We start from the raw sequence: 17,834 nt of genomic DNA, 5'->3' as shown, positions 1-17,834 counted from the left end.
TGGTTATTTACCCACCTTTCCTCAATATTGGCCATGTTATAACATACTGCAAAACCATCTAAGGTACTTTTTACACACTATTTTTCTCATTATTGCTTTTAAAATATGTTGTAATTTAGGCATTTGGTCACACTTGATACCGTTGGATTACATTAATAGTAACCAATGGAACATGTTAAATGAAAGGAAATTTAAAATTGTTTGTATAGGTGACATACTCACATAGTTCAAAAGCAACAAGGTATTAAAGGACCTACAGTAAAAGTTTTCCCTCGTATTCCTGCATCTCAATCACCTAGTTATTTCCCCAGAAAGCAACCAGTGTTAGCAGGGTTTTTTGTGTACAGCAGTTACCTCAGAGAGGTGCAAAAATTGTAGTATCTTTTGGAGACTGTTCGTACCTTCCTTCTTTTTTTCATTTTAGGCTACATCATGGAGACTATTCTCTGTCAATACATAAAGCCCACTTCATTATCTTTTATGGTTGCATTGTGCTCCATTATATTGATATGTCGTTGTTTGTTTAATTAATCCCTATCAGTGTATATTCAGGTTGTTTATTACTTTCAGTTATTACTAGAAGTGCTTCAATAAATAACCTTGTATATTTACATGTGTTAATAAAAATGTAGGGTAGCAGAAAGTAACACAACGTTGTAAATCAACTATACTTAAATAAAATATTTTTTGAAAATGTAGGGTAAATTTCTAAAAGTAGAATGACTTATTTTAGGAATTTTGTAGGTAATGTCAGTTACTGTCCATAGAGTTGTATAGATTTACATTCCCATCCCCATTATATGAGGATGACTATTTTATCATTTCTCCCTAGTAGTATGGCATCAATATTTAGAATGTTTATATCTGAAAGGTGAGATGTGAAAAGCCGTATCTTGGTGTGGTTTTAATTTGGTTTTTTGTATTTATATGCATGAGGTTAGGCATGTTTTTATATGTTTAAGAAACTTGATTTACCTTTTTGGAGATTATGGTACTCTTCTCTTTTGCCTGTTTTCCTATTGAATTTTTCTCGTACTGATTGTAGGAGCTCTTTTTTTTTAAATTTTAATTATTTATTTTTTTGGCTACATTGGGTCTTCGTTGCTGCATGTGGGCTTTTTCTAGTTGCGGCGAGCAGGGGCTACTCTTCATTGCTGTGTGTGGGCTTCTCATTGTGGTGACTTCTCTTGTTGCCGAGCACGGGCTCTAGGCACGTGGGCTTCAGTAGTTGCAGCACACGGGCTCAGTAGTTGTGGCTCGTGGGCTCTAGAGTGCAGGCTCAGTAGTTGTGGCACACGGGCTTAGTTGCTCTGTGGCATGTGGGATCTTCCCGGACCAGGGCTCAAACCCATGTCCCCTTGCGTTGGCAGGTGGATTCTTAACCACTGCGCCACGAGGGAAGTCCCAGGAACTCTTTATATTTGAGGGAAAGAGCCTTTGTCCATGGTAGCAGCTATAAATGTTTCTCTAGTTTGTCTTTTACCTTGTTTATGAAGTCATTTTTGCCACGCCAAATTTATGTTTTCTGTAGTTGAATGTATCCATTTTTCCAAATCACTTTTGTGGTTTTTATTATACTTAGACAAGCATCATCCACTCTAAGGTTATTTTTCAGAATTTCCTTTGTTTCTCATGGGACTTATATGGTTTATTTGTTTACTTTTACTTTTAAATATGATTCATTTGGAACTGATCCTGATTAAGATGTGGGAATGGTTTTAATTTTATTTTTTTCCCAGTTGGTTCATGTTTCAACATCATTTATAAAGTAATCTGTTTTCCCCCATTGCTTTAGGATAGCAGCCATATCATATACTATATTCTTACATATTTTCTGTCAGTTTCTTGACTTTCCATCCCATTCCATTGATATATCAATACCTGTAGACATTTGCTATCAGTATGCGTTTCAGTTATTAGCTTTAATATATTTTAATATCTAAAGGGCTGATTTCTCCTCACTGTGGAGATACTACATATTTTTTAAATTTCAGTTTTATTGAGGTATAATTGATGTATAAAACTTGACATGTTGAAGTGTACCTTGAAGTGTAGGACACTTGAAGTGTACCTCATTTTGATTTGATATATTTGATCTATTGAAAGTATCCCCCCATCTAGTTAACACATCCATCACTTCACATGTTTATCTTCTTTTTTTTTTTTTTTTTGGTGAGAACATTTAAGTTCTACTCTCTTAGCAAATTTCAATTATACAATATAGTGTTATCAGCTATAGTCACCATGTTATTCATTAGATCCTCAGACCTTATTCATCTTACAGTTGTAAGTTTGTACCTTTTACCAACTTCTCCCTATTTCCCCCACCCCCAGCCCCTGGCAGCCACTTTTCTACCTTTTTTTATGAGTTTTGACTTTTGTTTTTAGATGCTACATATAAGTGATACCATGTCTTTCTTGTGATAGATACCATAATTGGTTTTCTGTTTATATTTATATGATAACTTATATAATGTAGATTCATAGACTATAACATCCTCTTTTCTCTGATTGCTGACAAATTTCCTTCCCTGTGTATATAGTGTCAGAAAGCTGGTAAATTCCAAAATCATGAGATATGAGTTCAGCTGAGACTGTGGGTAGGCTTCCCATAATCATCAATTAACGTGCTTTGCTTGACAAATGAAACGGATGAAAGAGAACATGTTTAGACAAAGATTCTGAAGTGGCAAATGCCCACTGTTCATGTGGACCACGTAGGCAGGTGAGCTCTGTGAGTAGAGGGAGGGGCTGTCCTTAACACCCCGTACCACACAGGTGGCTTAACTAATGGAGGCTAGATTGATTTCAGAGGCCTAAAGGTTTTTATACTCTGGCTTAAATGTAGATCCATAATATATAGGAAATAGAACTTTTAGAAGTTAAACCAGTGAGGGAAAGCACACAGTTTTCCTTTTTCCCTGGGCTGACCATAGTTTTATGAAAATGAATTTCTAACTGGGTTTTCTTCGCACTGGGCTTCTTGGCAAGAAGTGAAATCTGTATAATGCATTACCTCTGAGCTTTTTTTTAAGGTCTCAAGGACAGACATATGGATAATGGTTTAAAAATATAAATATGCTCTTTCCAGTCATAGAAATCTTCAGACCCAAGGGGTACTTTTCCCGCTTTCCCAAAAATGTAGGGCTATAGAGTCATACTCGTAAAGCACCAAAACAAAATACATGGTATCTGACACTAAAAAAAAACAACTGTACTTTTCTTGAGTATTGCAGCCCTGTGATCAGACAGAGTGACTTATAGTCAAATGTAGATGCCAACTTGCTGTGCTATCTTCTAGCCACTGAACCCTGTAACTAAGCATTTTTGTTTGGTAAAATTACAGAAGAGATGGTGTTTGGTGAGGTATTTTGTTCTATTTTAGTACCTGTAGTTCATCTGGGAAAATGGCTGTCACTTGGTTTTCTCACATACTTATCCCATGTGTCCATTTGTGCGTGTGTGTGTGTGTGCGCGCGTGCGTGCATGCACGCACACATGTAGGGAGAAGTGCATACTTACAGTGTCATTGTAGAGACAATTATCCACCCTACCCTATTGTAGACTTGTTCTGAGCTTAAGCCGTCTCTTTATTGAGTCCACACGAGATTTGACACCTTCTGATTTGTGAACACATATATGTTGGCAGTTCAGGATTCATGGAGGCTCTCTTAGGAAAGATCACTGCCAATATATAATTAGTTTGAAAAGCATTTGGTCTAAACAGATCTGCAGCCTTCTTTTACCAAGTGTGCAAATATGAACTAGTTCCATCTTATTGGGATAAGTCTTAAGAGACAGTACTATAAGGACTGTAAATGTAATTTGCATAGTCAAAATTGTCATAAATGGTCTAATTAGTATAGTGATAGGTCCTGCATCACATGTCATTCATGAAGATAATGACATTTTTATGAAGTGGAAAATTGTAGAATAATTGCTAAATATTCCTTGATAAAATTAAGGCCATCAAAGGCGAAGATTATTCTTAGTCATCTTTAAATTCCCAGTACAGTGTCTGGTATTGAATAAGCACTTACTGCATATTGAATGAATAAATGACTTTATGAAAGTCATTCCTTAGAAAGATGGTTTGAAATAAAGAGATTAAAATGTTTTCTGGAAGTAGACAAAATACATGCACGCTCATGCTTGCTGCTCCACTTTGATTGAGAAGGAAATTGATTTTGTTCTGTATTTTTAGAAACATGGTCACTTTAAAAATTACTCTTTTCATTTAAAAAAATTACACACATTTTTAATGCCCCATTAGTTTCAGTGTGATTTCTAAATAGAAGTCTCTTCGAGTAAAGAAAAAACAAGATCCTTATTAGCTTGCCTGACAGCTATTGTCCAATAGTTTAAAGGAATAACATGTAATACCTTTTATCCAGTGTGCACACGTGTGTGCATGTGTGTGTGATGTAGAATGATTCAGTGCCACTGAGTCACTTGGTCTAGATTAATTAAAGCAGGAACAGAAAACTTTCATTTTCCAGTATATTATTTTTCGTTTATTGACTTTTCTCTGTACTGATAATTTTGCTTAAATTATCTAGCAGAAAATGCACATATATGATGCTTAGCTGTGGTCCAAATCATAAATAGATCTTATTTGGGAGGCTGTGTGATTCTGTTTGCCTTGTTAGTGATGTAACTAAGAATTCACTATTTAAATTCATCTTGCATACCAATCTTCTTGTTGAATAATATTTCCCAATATGAGAATGATAGAAATTTATTAGTTGGGCTTTTGGCCTTAGTACCTTATTTATAACTATGCATTTTGAGCTTGTTAATTGGTCCTTTAGTATTCCTTCTCCTCCAGTAATCTTTGAAGTAGTCAAGAGAGGTTCTGAAATCTTTACTGAATGGATGGGTATGGAATCACAGATCATAGTAGTGGACCACAAAGTCTTCCTCCCCACCACCAGTTTTTAATTCCTTTGTGGAGAGTAGAGATACATGGTGGAAACATTTTAGAGTATTACAACTGAATTAGCTGTGGCCAGAAGAAATCAAACAAAGAGAATTTAGGAACAAATGGTAGAATGCCACCGGGCTGATACTGTACCTGAGATGCTCCGTTCAAAATGAAACATGCTTATTCTTATATTGCCATATGATTAACTGTTTTTAAAAGTACCCCCATTCATACCCATACCATTTAGGTTACAATTCTGTATTAAACTCAAAGTTGCCGGTTGCTTTTTAAAAACTAATTGTGGCTAAATGTTAAGACTTTCTCAAATGTAGAGGGTTTGAATTTTCGAGGTGACAGGGAACCTATGGCTCAGACAGTTGAGTGACTTCTCCAATTTTGTACCAGAGACAAGTCTAGGGCTTTGGTTTTCTGATTACCTGAATAGTGCTTTTTCCACCACTCTGTTATAGACAGCCATTTTTTTAAAAAAAATTTGTGATCCTAGAGCATTTGATCCGAGGATGATTCTCTTAATTTGATGTGTAATCCCAGACCATTTAAAATTTTTGATATAAACTGTGGCCTGTGGGCCAAATCCAGCCTCCCACCTGTTTTTATACATCAAGTTTTATTGGAACATAGTCACACCCATTTGTTTATGTGCTGTCTATGGTGTTACAATGGCAGAATGAGTAGTTACAACAGAGATTGTATGACCTGCAAAGCCAAAGATATTTATTATCTGGACCTTTAGAGAAGTTTTCTAGCCCTTAGTATAAGGTCAGGATGAATAAATGAGCTTTAAAAATTAACACTGTCAATTTGCAATAAGTTGGGAGTAAAGTATGCTTTCTGAAAAAGCTAAAGGGGTGAGCATGTTGTTGAGAAATACGAATGATCTGTCATAGAAGACTGCAAAGCCTACCTGCATTAAAGATAAAATAGAACCAGGTTTCTAGGGCATCTCTATGCGCTGGAGATTCTAGTTGCCAGAATGAAACCTGTGCCTTAAACAGAACTGACTCCAGATGGAAATGTCCCAGACTGTCATTTATGTTGTGCTAACCCTGATGGAACTTGAACACTCACCAAATGTCCTTCTTGGCAGGTGGAGTGGATCCAACAACAAGTGGTAAAAAAACGGACCAAGAGGGATTATGACTTTAGCCACGCCCAGTCCACTTACTTCAATGATCCCAAGTGGCCAAGCATGTGGTATATGGTGAGTTTGCCTGGCCTGGGGCCACGGCGTTCTGTTCTGTGTTGTGCAGGGATTGTCTGTTAGGGCTGGGAGGACGCAGAAACAGCGACCAGGGACTTTGTCCTGTGTCAAGATGGAGATTGATGGCCTGTGATGTTTTCTGGATCTTTTTTGAACTTAGCTCTCTAGGTCTAAGGAGGAAGAAGGGAGTTCTGATTCTGAAGCTGTTTCTGTTTGAGATCTTACTCTGTGTGGTAGCTTGGTAAGTTTGGGCGAGAAGATAGAAAAATATACTAAGGGCAGACACCCCGAGACCTAGCAATAGTTATGTTCACCTCTGCTACTCATCTACTCCACCCTGAAACCAGCCTGGTTAATGGTACTGGGTCATGGAAATCATTGAAATGACTTTGCGAGTAGGTAACAGATTCCTGACTTTAGTTGTCTAAATGTGCCTTCTCGCTTTGGGTAACAATTTTTAAAACTAGACTAGGGAAAAAGCAGTTGAAAAGTATTTGACTTGTAGCTAGTTCATTGCTTCGAGCAAAAACTTGCAGTGAGGGAAATTTAACATACTGGGAAGAGTGATCTAGAAATTCAGTTGATGTCGCCTCCTTTGAAAATATATTGACACTTCTCCAGTCTTAGGGTTTTATATTCATGATACCCGAGAAATTGATTAGAATATGTTACTTATTCTTAATCATGAAATTCATATGTTACCTATTTGCTCTATAATCTGCAAAAGACCTTAACTTTTCTCTTTTTTGAAAATCTTTATTGCAAATTGTCGCCATAGTTATCTCCTCCAATCTACCATGTTTTTTGCACTCCCTGACCCTGCTTCTCTACGAATCCATTGCATTCCACATACTTGTCTGATGCTTTTCTGCCTCCTTGCATTTCATTCCTTCTGCCCAGAGTGGTCTTTTGCCCTTCCCCACATCCTCGGTTCAGTATTGTCCATCCCTCAGAGCCCACACCCAAGGCTGACTATTTCATGTCTCCCATGTCCTCACCTGTCCGTGTTTGTCCTTCCTCTGCCACTCCTGGCATCCTTCCCTTGGCACTTTGTTTCATAGTTGTTGTATTTTTAAATCTGCTCTGTTACTTTGGGCAGGGGGTCACTTATATCCTCCCATCTGAGAATCTAACCTAGCACCTAACAACGCTAGGAATTTGTGTTTATTTGGACATGGGTGAATGTAGCTGGCGTTTCTCCCAGTTTCCCTTTTCTTAGTCTTACCTGGAAGTGGAAGGTTGTGGAAAGATTTTGGACCCCAAACAGAATTTTACACAGAGAACTCTGTGTAAGAAGGAAGGAGCCATAAAGCTAAGTTCAAAGGGAGGTGGGACTCTAAACAGCATTTGAGTAGACATCACCTGAGGGGACAGTAAGACATTTGACAGCTTATTAGCTCCAAGACCAAGAAAGAGTGAACCACAAGGGAAGGCATTAGAGGGAGCGTTGGCAGGAGCTAAGGAGCTTTGTCTGTGCTGACAAGATGATAAGGATGTAATGCGATTAAGAGATAGGATGCAAGCAAAATCCCCCTACACCCCTGCTTATAAGGCTGGGGGGAGTGAGACCCTCTTTGCCTTACGTATCTTTTTGCAAGAAAGAACCAAATTGCCATCTGCACATGTCCCACTGGACAGTGGAAGTGTACAGCAGCTTCCCCCTATCCTCTCACCACTCCAGCAGGGCAGGTTGGGCTGTCGTAGGAGCCATGGCCAAGGTGACGCCAAAGGTTTCAGTGCTTATAGAGTGAGATACCCTCACTCCCAGGAACCACTGCCATTTCTTTGGAAATTCTCTTTTGGTGTAAGGAAAGGGTGAGAGGGAAGAGCTTCTGTTCGGCCATTTAAAATATTGGATGTTTTTCAACACGTTTGATGGTAATAATTCGTCGAGCACTTAGCACATGCCAGGCAATGTGCTAAGTGCTTTATTTGTGCTAATATTTATTTGTGCTAATATTTTTGTGCTTTATTTGTGCTAATATTTTTCTAATGTAGTGTGAACAAAAGTGTGCATTAATATTGGCCCCGTGTTATAAGAGTGAGAAATCTGAGGCTCATAAAATGTAGGCCATTTGCCTAAGATCACCCAGCCTGAGAGCGGTGGAGCAGAGTTGCCAAACCAGGCCGATTGATGGGAGTCCAGGGGATTAAAGTGGCATCCTATCCCCATCCTTCTACTATTTACAAGCACCGTCATAAGGAAGACACTACTCCAACCCTCCAGGAACTTCTACTCTATCCATGGAGAAATTGCTGAAATACAAGGCAGAATGGCGGGTGCCATGTAGGATGGGCAAAGTATCTTGGGGACAACCAAAATACTTCAAAACTTCCTATTACATACATACTGTTCCCTTAATGAAAGGGGTGGGAAATAGGTTACACACCATATGTTTATCTGTCAGGAGTGGTGACAGAATAGGAGTCAGAACTTCAAATCGGCAAACATGGATTCAAATCCCCATTATTTCACTTGCTACGCCCACGATCGAATCAGTTAAACTCTCGTCAGCTATGAAATAGGAGTATCCAGCTCTTACGTATGAGTTAGCTATTGCTGCATAATAAATTACAGAGCTTAGTTTTTAAGACAGTGATCTTCTGGGTTCTGTGGGTCAGGCATTCAGACAGGGCCCAGTGGTGACGACTTCTCTGTTCTGTGATGTCTGGGGCTTCAGCTGGAAGACTCAAAGCTATGACTAGAGCTGGAGGGTCCACTTCTAAGGTGGCCTAGTCACGTGGCTGGTTCCTCTCCACGTGGGCCTCACCGTGGGGCTGCTTGAGTGTCCACCTGGCTCCATGGCTCCGTCTTCCCCCAGCGCAAGTGATTCAAGAGGTTGTGTCAAGAAGCGGTGACGTCTTTTATGATCTAAGCTCAGAAGTCGCAGTTACTTCTGTAATCTTCTCTTGGCCACATGTGTGAACTCTGATTCAATGTGTGAGGGAACTACACAAGCATGTGTATACTGCTAGGAGGGAAGGATGGTTGGGAAGCTTGTTACCATAATGAAATGAAATACTGCACAGGAAGCCTTTAGCACGCTGCCTTACACTAGAAAACTCTCAGTAAATTATAATTGTTATTCTTCTTCTCTTTTTAATTACAGTACATGCTGTTTTCTTTTTATCTGTTGTTTTCATTGCTACTAGTTGAAGGGGGGTGGGATCACATGTGCAGTGGGCATCCTTCAGAGCGCTCTGGCGACATGTCAGTGACACAGTTGGGGAAGATGCTGATTTCCCTCTTCCTTTTTCTGAGCCCTTGGCCCTGCCGCAGTGTTTCTGAGGGCTGCTTGGTGACCCTCCGTAGGGTCCTACCCTCAGCTCGTTAGCCTGGGCCTGGTCCTGTCAGTCTATATTTATCACAGGAGAACAGAGATTAAAGAATGGCATGAAGTGTGCCTGAGTGTCTCTTTTAATTAATTTAAAAGCTTTGCCCCTGTCACTCCTCCCCTTGGAAATGGTATGTGAAACCATTATGTCTAGCCTTGAGGCTTGGGCAGTATATTCAAGGAAAGGTATATATACAAGAGTTTGTTATGGAGATGACAGCTGTCTAATTACTCCTCTGACCTGAAACACTGTGCTCAGGCTTCCAGGAGTTGGGAGGGTCTAGGCGTAGAAACAGAGCTCGCTTCTCATTGCGCTGACAGACTCCAGCATCTCCGCTTTGTCAGGATGGTGGCAAGCACTGAGGATGTAGGAAATCGTGCTTCCTAAGAAGATCAGTAACGCAGGAGAGGAAGATATAAGTGCCAATGAAAGTTTGCTGGGCCAACGACTCCTCCCTAAATGTTTCTCTGGGATCGTGTGCATACACCCAGCCCCATGGGCTTTGGGTTGTAATTTTTGCTTGTAGATTTGCTTCTTCCATTAAAATGTCCTGAGTAGTTTTTAATGGATATCCAAGCTTGGGTCCCACTATCAGAGACTGTTATTTTTGGTATAGAGGAGGGTTCAGGCAGTAGGATTTCATCAGAATTCCCTGGTGATTCTAGTATGCAGCCAGGAGTCGTGAGTTACTCACTGCCCGTGTCTGTGGTAAATGCTCAATAAATGCTAATCAAATAATAGATGAGTAAACTTGGACATCTGTGATCATGTAGAGAAAATAATTGCTCACGTTTATTGAGTCTTTGTCAAACATTTTGCCAGATTTTACATGTATAATATTATCTTATTGCCAGTGTTCCAGTGAGCTGGGAACCGTTATTGTCTTCATTTTACACTGAGGAATAAAGCAGAGACAAGTTAAGTAACTTGCCCAAAGTCACACTCTTTACCAGGGGCAGATCCTGGTGTTCAAATCCGGTCACTCTGACTCCAGAGGCTAGACTTCCAACTTCCGAGTCCCCGGACCTCATACTAGCTGGCATCAGAATCACCTGGAGGGATTGCTGCCCACCCCTCTCACGCCCCCAGCGGAGATTTGGGAATTTGCATTTCTAACAAGTTCCCAGTTGAGCTGATGCTGTTTGACTCTCAGGACTGCTTTGAGATCTCCGTGCTCTATCATATTTTCAACAGGAGGTTTATGTGAACACAGCTGGCCTCCATCTTCCCATTATCAGTTGGAGGAAGAAGAGCTTTTTAAAAACTTATGAGACACTTTAAAGTGCACTCGGTCGATTTAATTTGTTCCTCTTGATCTTATACCTTTTTCTTACAAAATTTTCTATTTGAGAAGCTGGCAGCTTTAATATAAAAAGATATTTTCACTTTACTTGCACTGATTGAAAAATATCCTTGGCTTATATAGTCTTTCAAGATGTTCCACAGACAAAGGATATCTGATAGGAAAGGTTGTGAAGATTTGGCCAAGTCTTTGGGAACTCAGTGTAATAGACTTGGATTTAATGTACCCAGCTGATATAATGGACCATTTTGACCCCCTGAAGAAAATTCAGTTTGACTCTAGAGATAGCAAGCCTAAGTAAGATGCCTCCTCAAGGGTCTGCGAATGCCAACTGAGCAAATTCAGGGAGTTAATTTTTTGTAAATTGTTACAAAATATTTAAGACATACAAAAATTTGAAAGAATGCCACAGATGCAGGTCCACCCACCCCCGATCTAAGGAATAGAACGTTATGTATACAGTTGAAGCCCCTTGCGAATCCTGTCCTAATAGTGTCCCTTCATCCCTTACAGAGTTGTGGCAGATGCTGCATTTGAAATACAGAGCGGGGGGAGGGAGTTCCCCTTTGTTGGCAGGATGTTTCTCTTTGTGGGAGGGATTATTCAATTTATAGTAGATTTTATATTTTCTGAAGTCATCCCGAAACACATTCATACATGAAATTCGTACTCAGGCTCTTGACAAAGAGTCCCAAGAAGGCAAACTGGAAATGAAACTTGGAGGAAAATATAAGTTTAATAGAATAGCTCTTTTATTCCTTTAGTCATGTAAATATTTTATTGCCTTAGGAACGTGTTTTAGCATTGTACAGTATTTCTTGTCTAACTGTTAAGAACTAATACTGATTTTGGAGAAGCCCATAGTAAAGAACTTAAAAAAATTTTTTTTCCTGCCTTATGGAAGGCAAGCTCAATTCCAAAGAGAAAAGCAAAGAAGGCCTTGTGCAGTCTTGCTATTTGATTCTCAGACTGTAGTCGTGAGTATGACTAGTGAGTATTCTTAACACAGAATTTTTTGTAATGAATATTGGGTGGCCTACTTAATATGAATTTTTTAAAGCAGGTTTTAACAAATGGGCTCACTTTTTGATGCATTACCTCAAATTTCATGAAATCTCTCTGGGTGGTTTCTTTGAGGAAAAAAAATCATACTTGTCGATCAGCAGAGTAAAAATTAGCTGAGTGCGGCTATGCGTGTGAAGTATATCTGCCAAAAACTATGAACTAGCTAGGATAGTAATTGTGAAAAATGATTGTAAGCCACATGGTTCTTTCTCAGCCAACTGGATGGTATTCAGTTCTCCAAGAGTGTGAGGCATTGCTGTTTCTGTGGTTGGCACACATTTTCCTAATGACTTATACTGTCACTTGACTCTAATAAAATCTGGTGGAGTTTGGGGCATTATTGTCCTGGCAGCTTGGAAATCATCCTTTTATAGCACCCCATTTAGCTGTTTTAATTGAAAATGCAACATGGTGTAAATCTGCAACCATGTGGCCCGTCTTGACGTAAGTAGGAGGGCTTCCGAGAAAGGACGGACTCCAGCCAAGCAGCAAGTGATTTCCTGGTAGGAACTACTGGGGGTTGAGATGTGGTTTTGGTGGACCAGTGTTTGCTTCGAACTAGCTCTGTGTCCTGTGGAAAGGTATTTTAGCGCTCTCAACCTTAGCTCATCTGAAAAAAATGAGGAATCTGGACTAGATGCTTTCTTGAGTTCATTCCTGCTTGAACCTCCTCTAGGTCCACATGGCAAGTTGAACTGGAGAGTACATCTTAGAGAGACACATACCACCAGTAGGCCCAGGTCTTGAGTTCCAGCTCAGACCCACCCCGTGAGTTCCTGACTGTTGTATCCCATGCTTTCGTTTCATTACTACTTCAATCTCAGTGTGTCCCCTTGTTGGGGTCCCCAAGGCCACCCCCAGATTTGGTGATTCACTGGGAGGAGTCACATGATTCAGCATAGAGTCATACAGCTATGATTTATTTCAGTGAAAGGATACAGTGCGAAATCAGCAAAATGAAAAGCCACATGGGGTGAAGTTCAGGGGAAAGCACGCTGAAGCTTCAAAGAGACTTCTCTCAGTGGAGTCACACAGAAAGCACTTAATTCCTCCCGCGTGAATTGTGACAACGTATGTGAAACGTTGTCTACCAGGGAGCTCGTGAGGGACTTGGTGCTCAGGGTTTTCACTGGGGGTTGGTCGTGTAGGTACCCAGTGCCTTCCGTGTACCCGAATTCCATACTCTCAGAGGCGTTCAGCACAAACCGTATTGTTTGTGTAACCAGTGTAGACACAGTGAGACATACTTACGAAGAAATGGTGAGAACCCTCCCCAAACCCAAGTTCCCAGATGCCCGCCAAGTGTATCTGGGGAGTCAAACGCATGAGTGCCTAAGATGGAATAATGCTCCTCCTTTATTAAAACTTTGTGTTCACTGAATGAATAAATTAACACCAAAGAAAAATACTCATAAGTGATAATTCCAAGAAAAGGCAAACTTGAATCCTAAGTGTAAGTCCATATTTGTTTTACAGCCTGGAAAATCCCAACTGAATGAAAGTTCCTATGAGGCAAATGTTCATTCATGTATGCAATCATTCATTCATTCATATTTAGCAGAGATTTATTTTTTCCCAGTCCTTACAATGTCTTTGACACCAAGGATAAAATAGTAAAAGGTGCTTTCTTTTTTATTTTATTTTATTTTTTTACATCTTTATTGGAGTACAATTGCTTTACAATGGTGTGTTAGTTTCTGCTTCATAACAAAGTGAATCAGTTATACATATACTTATGTCCCCATATCTCTTCCCTCCTGCGTCTCCCTCCCTCCCACCCTCCCTATCCCACCCCTGTAGGTGGTCACAGAGCACCGAGCTGATCTCCCTGTGCTATGCGGCTGCTTCCCACTAGCTATCTATTTTACATTTGGTGGTGTATATATAAGCCCATGCCACTCTCTCACTTTGTCCCAGCTTACCCTTCCCCCTCCCCGTGTGCTCAAGTCCATTCTCTACATCTGCGTCTTTACTCCTGTCCTGCTCCTAGGTTCTTCAGAACCACTTTTTTTAGATTCCATATATATGTGTTAGCATATGGTATTTGTTTTTCTCTTTCTGACTTCACTCTGTATGACAGACTCTAGGTCCATCCACCTCACTACAAATAACTCAATTTCGTTTCTTTTTATGGCTGAGTAATATTCCATTGTCTATACATGCAACATCTTCTTTATCCATTTATCTGTCGATGGACACTTAGGTTGCTTCCATGTCCTAGCTATTGTAAATAGAGCTGCAGTGAACATTGTGGTAAATGACTCTTTTTGAATTATGGTTTTCTCCAGGTATATGCCCAGTAGTGGGATTGCTGGGTCGTATGGTAGTTCTAGCTTTAGTTTTTTAAGGAACCTCCATACTGTTCTCCATGGTGGCTGTACCAATTGACATTCCCTAGACGGTGCTTTCTTTAATGAAGCGTAAGTGGAGCGTTTTATGGGCAGAGGTTAGGGTAGTTATAGTCAGTTTGTCTACTCAGTTGATGGTAGTCCACTGAGGGTACCAGTAGCAGAACCCTAATTGGAACTTGCTGATCAGCTCACGATGATTGTGATGATTTCATGTGATTTCATTACCCCATGTGAGGTTTGTGATGGAAGTCAGTATATTAGAGGTATTAAGTTAACCTATAATTAACTAGTCAAAGTGCTTCTAAGAGGCCAGTAAAAAATCACTTCAGATAATATTCATTCTTGCCTGGTGCAAATTATTACGACCTTTATTAATTTCCTTGAGCAAGACATAACTTATTCCATACTGGTAGTTTATCTTCTCAGCTTTACTTTCAAAGAGTAAAAGTATGTCTGTATTCTGGCCCTTTGGGTCTGACCCTAACATGACGAAGGGTCTGTTAACATAAAGTTGTTCTCATCAAGCTTTTAGTGATTTTTCTTTAATTAGTAACGCATTTTCTGCTGGAGAGCAGATAGCATTGACCATTGAACTCACTTAATCTGTGGTTGTCTTCTTAACATGTTGATTCAAGTTCTTTTATCAAAGTTTCTCTGAATTCCTCATTTCTTATTTACTTTTCACCCAGTATTGGGATTAGTTCTAGTGATCAAGGCACATTTTTGGTTGATTTTAACATATTTCTCTGCCAATGAGTAGGGTTCTCTTAGTAAGCGCTCCATAAATGTTTATGGATGTGAAGTGAGGAGCGAGTTGGTCATTGAGACCAAATTCACAGAACTGAGTTTGGCTTTTCCTGAAAGGTGATGGTGCCTTCAAGTGTCCTGTGTTGAGAATTTAGTTCTAAGGTTATCTGAGAGGAAGGTGTCTGGAATGCTGTTTTTTCCTTAATTTTGGTTGGCAGTGAACTTGGCTGGGAAATTAATGGAGTAAGAGCAATAATTCTTAGCAATCCAGGGATGAGAAGAATCAGAAGAAAACGCCTAAATTGCCCAGGGAGGAGAAAGTAATAATCATTTTCAAATAGAATACACATGCACCTCAATGTGATTTTTCCAGTTTCTCAAATGTTAAAAAAAAAAAAAAAAAAAAACCCTTGGTAGACAATCTCAGCCTTGGGTATGGGGTTCTAGGCTAGCGATAGGTAATCTAATGTGCAAATGGTATGGGCACCAAGAGCTGCTCCTTACCAGATGCAGTCAAATTATACTGAGGCAAGTAGAATAAAACTATAAATTCCAGAAATAGGATTTGATTACTTAATTGCATAGGTCAGAATCAAACTGGGCTCATAATACAAAGATGCTATTCTTTATGGTAGACGATGTGGACAAAGTACAAAATGCATTTACTGATTATTCTTTCCTTGATTAAAAGGAGGAGAACCCGATAAGAAGCCTAATTTCTTCCTTTATGCTAGGAACAAAAGAAAAACTAGTCTGTTTAGATGGTGTCTATTCAAATATTTGGTACAAAACTTACAGAATAATCTTAAAGACTACTTGGAAGAAATGCAGCTTTGTGGGGCTTTCTTTTCTGTTTTAGTTTTCTGGGGAGGTGAATTGAGTCTCTTGGTAAAAAGCCTACCAGGATAGACGTTCTGATCCAGACATACCAAATTAGCATGTCTGAAGCAAAGAAAAGAAAATTATGCCCAGGTAGCATAGGACTGTGTTCTCCTAATGATCTCTTTGCGTGGTTTCCTGAAATTTAGTTAAATTAGTGTCTTAAAAACTTGATGTTTGGGTTTGTTACCTAGCGATAGAGAAGTCATCCTTATCTTTTAGTGAACTTAAAGAAATTCGGCAGGACTCTTAGCAGTAGTAGGTTAAACATAGCAGGTATACATATTTTTTAAATGTCATTCCTATTCTGTAGAAATGTTTTATATGCCCATTCTCATTTTGCTTTCATGCCTGTGCTCCGTAGCCCAGGCCCTTCTGCTTCCCATCCATGGACTGTCCAGAAAAACATGCTGTGTATGTTTCTGCAGTTAGTACCTTGAATGTGGTCTTTAAGAAGATACTGAAAAAAAAGAAAACCCTCAAAGGCCACCAGATGGAATGGGCCTGAAAAATAACTTAATTGAAGCCCTCAGCTCACGCGCAATACCCACCCTGTATATTTTCAGTCACCAGAAATACACGCTACTCAGACAGCCCTTTCTTTCCATAATGAGCAATTCAGCCCAAAAACACTTCCATGCAGTTTATCAGAAACTTGTATCCCTGTCACTCCACACACACCCGATGGTCTGGATTCCAGGTTGTGTATCCCATCTGATCCCTATTTCACCAGCTTTCACTACAAATATTACAGAAAAGCAGGACTAGAAACATTTATAATTGTGGGAGTTTGTCCAAGAAAATGAAAGATTAAGGAGATCCGTAATGATCAAACCTGATACACTCTGGACGAGTAAAAGAAATGTTCAGTGAGCAAATCATTTAAACTAGTCATACACACTAATGAACACTGAATTAGTTCTATTCTCCCAGGAATTAAGAACTAGGAGTTACCATAGAACGCTCAATAAAAGCATTAATTCAATGTGTAACAGGAGGGAAAATGTGGGAAAGCAACAGGGAATGTAATTCCCACAGAAAAAAGTAAGTTGATAATTATTTTATTTATTCAACCACATGTATTGAACTCGTCTTCCGTATCAGGCATAATTCAACCTGCTGGGGATACCTTTGGGACAAAGTGATTTCAAAGGAGAGTGAGTAAGAGGTAACTGAAGTGCACAGAGCATCATGGGCTCAGGAAAGGAGGTCACCCCACCCCAACAGAAATCTTGGTATGGGTGAGCATAGTGAGTGGCAGAGTGAGTGAAGGCAGCTGTTGAGAAGCCCTCACCACAGAGCCTTAAACAAGAGATAGCTGGCTTGCCGCCTTAGCAAGGGCAACGTGCAGTGTCTGTGGACAGGGCGGTGGGGAGTCTGTAGGCGCTGGCTTGGCGTCCTCTTGGGTCCTGGTGTGCCTAGATGGCAACTGCCTCTCCCTGGATCATCTTGAAATCTGTCATTATCTCATGAGCTCTGTGCTTTGTGCCCTTTGGGGCCTAACATTTTGATTATTATTTTTTTTTAATTTTGCCTGTCATGTTTTACCCCCAGTGTTTTGTTTTGATAAATATGAAATCTATAGACAAATGGAAAGAATAGTAGGAACATACACACATTCCATTCACCTGGATTTAACCAAAATTAATATTCTCTCTCTCTTTGCACACACACACTTTTCCCCCCTGAATTTTGAAAAGAAGTTGCAGACATGGTAAAAATACACCCCTAAATATTTCAGGATGCCTCTCCTAAGAATGGTATTTTTCTATATAACCAAGGTACCGTTCTCACTTCTAAGAAAGTTAACAGTGATCTTATCCAATTTACTGTCCATATTCAGATTTCTCCAGTGGTCACAAAAATATTTTTAATAGATGTGTGCCGTTTGATCCAGAACCTAGCATCATACATTGACATTATTTGTTCTATCCTTTTATCTCCTTTAATTTGGAAGAGTTGCCCTACTGGGGGTGGGGAGTGGTGAGGAGGGGTCTTTCATGTCGA

General features: G+C 39.7%; 1 protein-coding gene across 3 annotated transcripts in view; it reads left to right on the top strand.

Moving 5' to 3' along the window:
• The window catches only part of PCSK5 (proprotein convertase subtilisin/kexin type 5), a 447,761-nt gene that overhangs the window by 75,465 nt on the left and 354,462 nt on the right, over positions 1–17,834 (top strand). For all 3 annotated transcript variants that reach the window (XM_027105664.1, XM_027105665.1, XM_027105666.1), the window contains exon 3: positions 6,033–6,146. In XM_027105664.1, coding sequence (XP_026961465.1) covers positions 6,033–6,146 — 114 coding nt within the window. The remainder of the gene's footprint in view (positions 1–6,032; positions 6,147–17,834) is intronic.

The sequence above is a fragment of the Aethalodelphis obliquidens genome, unplaced genomic scaffold (genome assembly GCF_003676395.1).
Source record: "Aethalodelphis obliquidens isolate GAN/ISIS:26980383/991018 unplaced genomic scaffold, ASM367639v1 scaffold7, whole genome shotgun sequence".
NCBI classification, from domain to species: Eukaryota; Metazoa; Chordata; class Mammalia; order Artiodactyla; family Delphinidae; genus Aethalodelphis; species Aethalodelphis obliquidens.
This window is presented reverse-complemented; position numbering and strand designations above follow the sequence as displayed.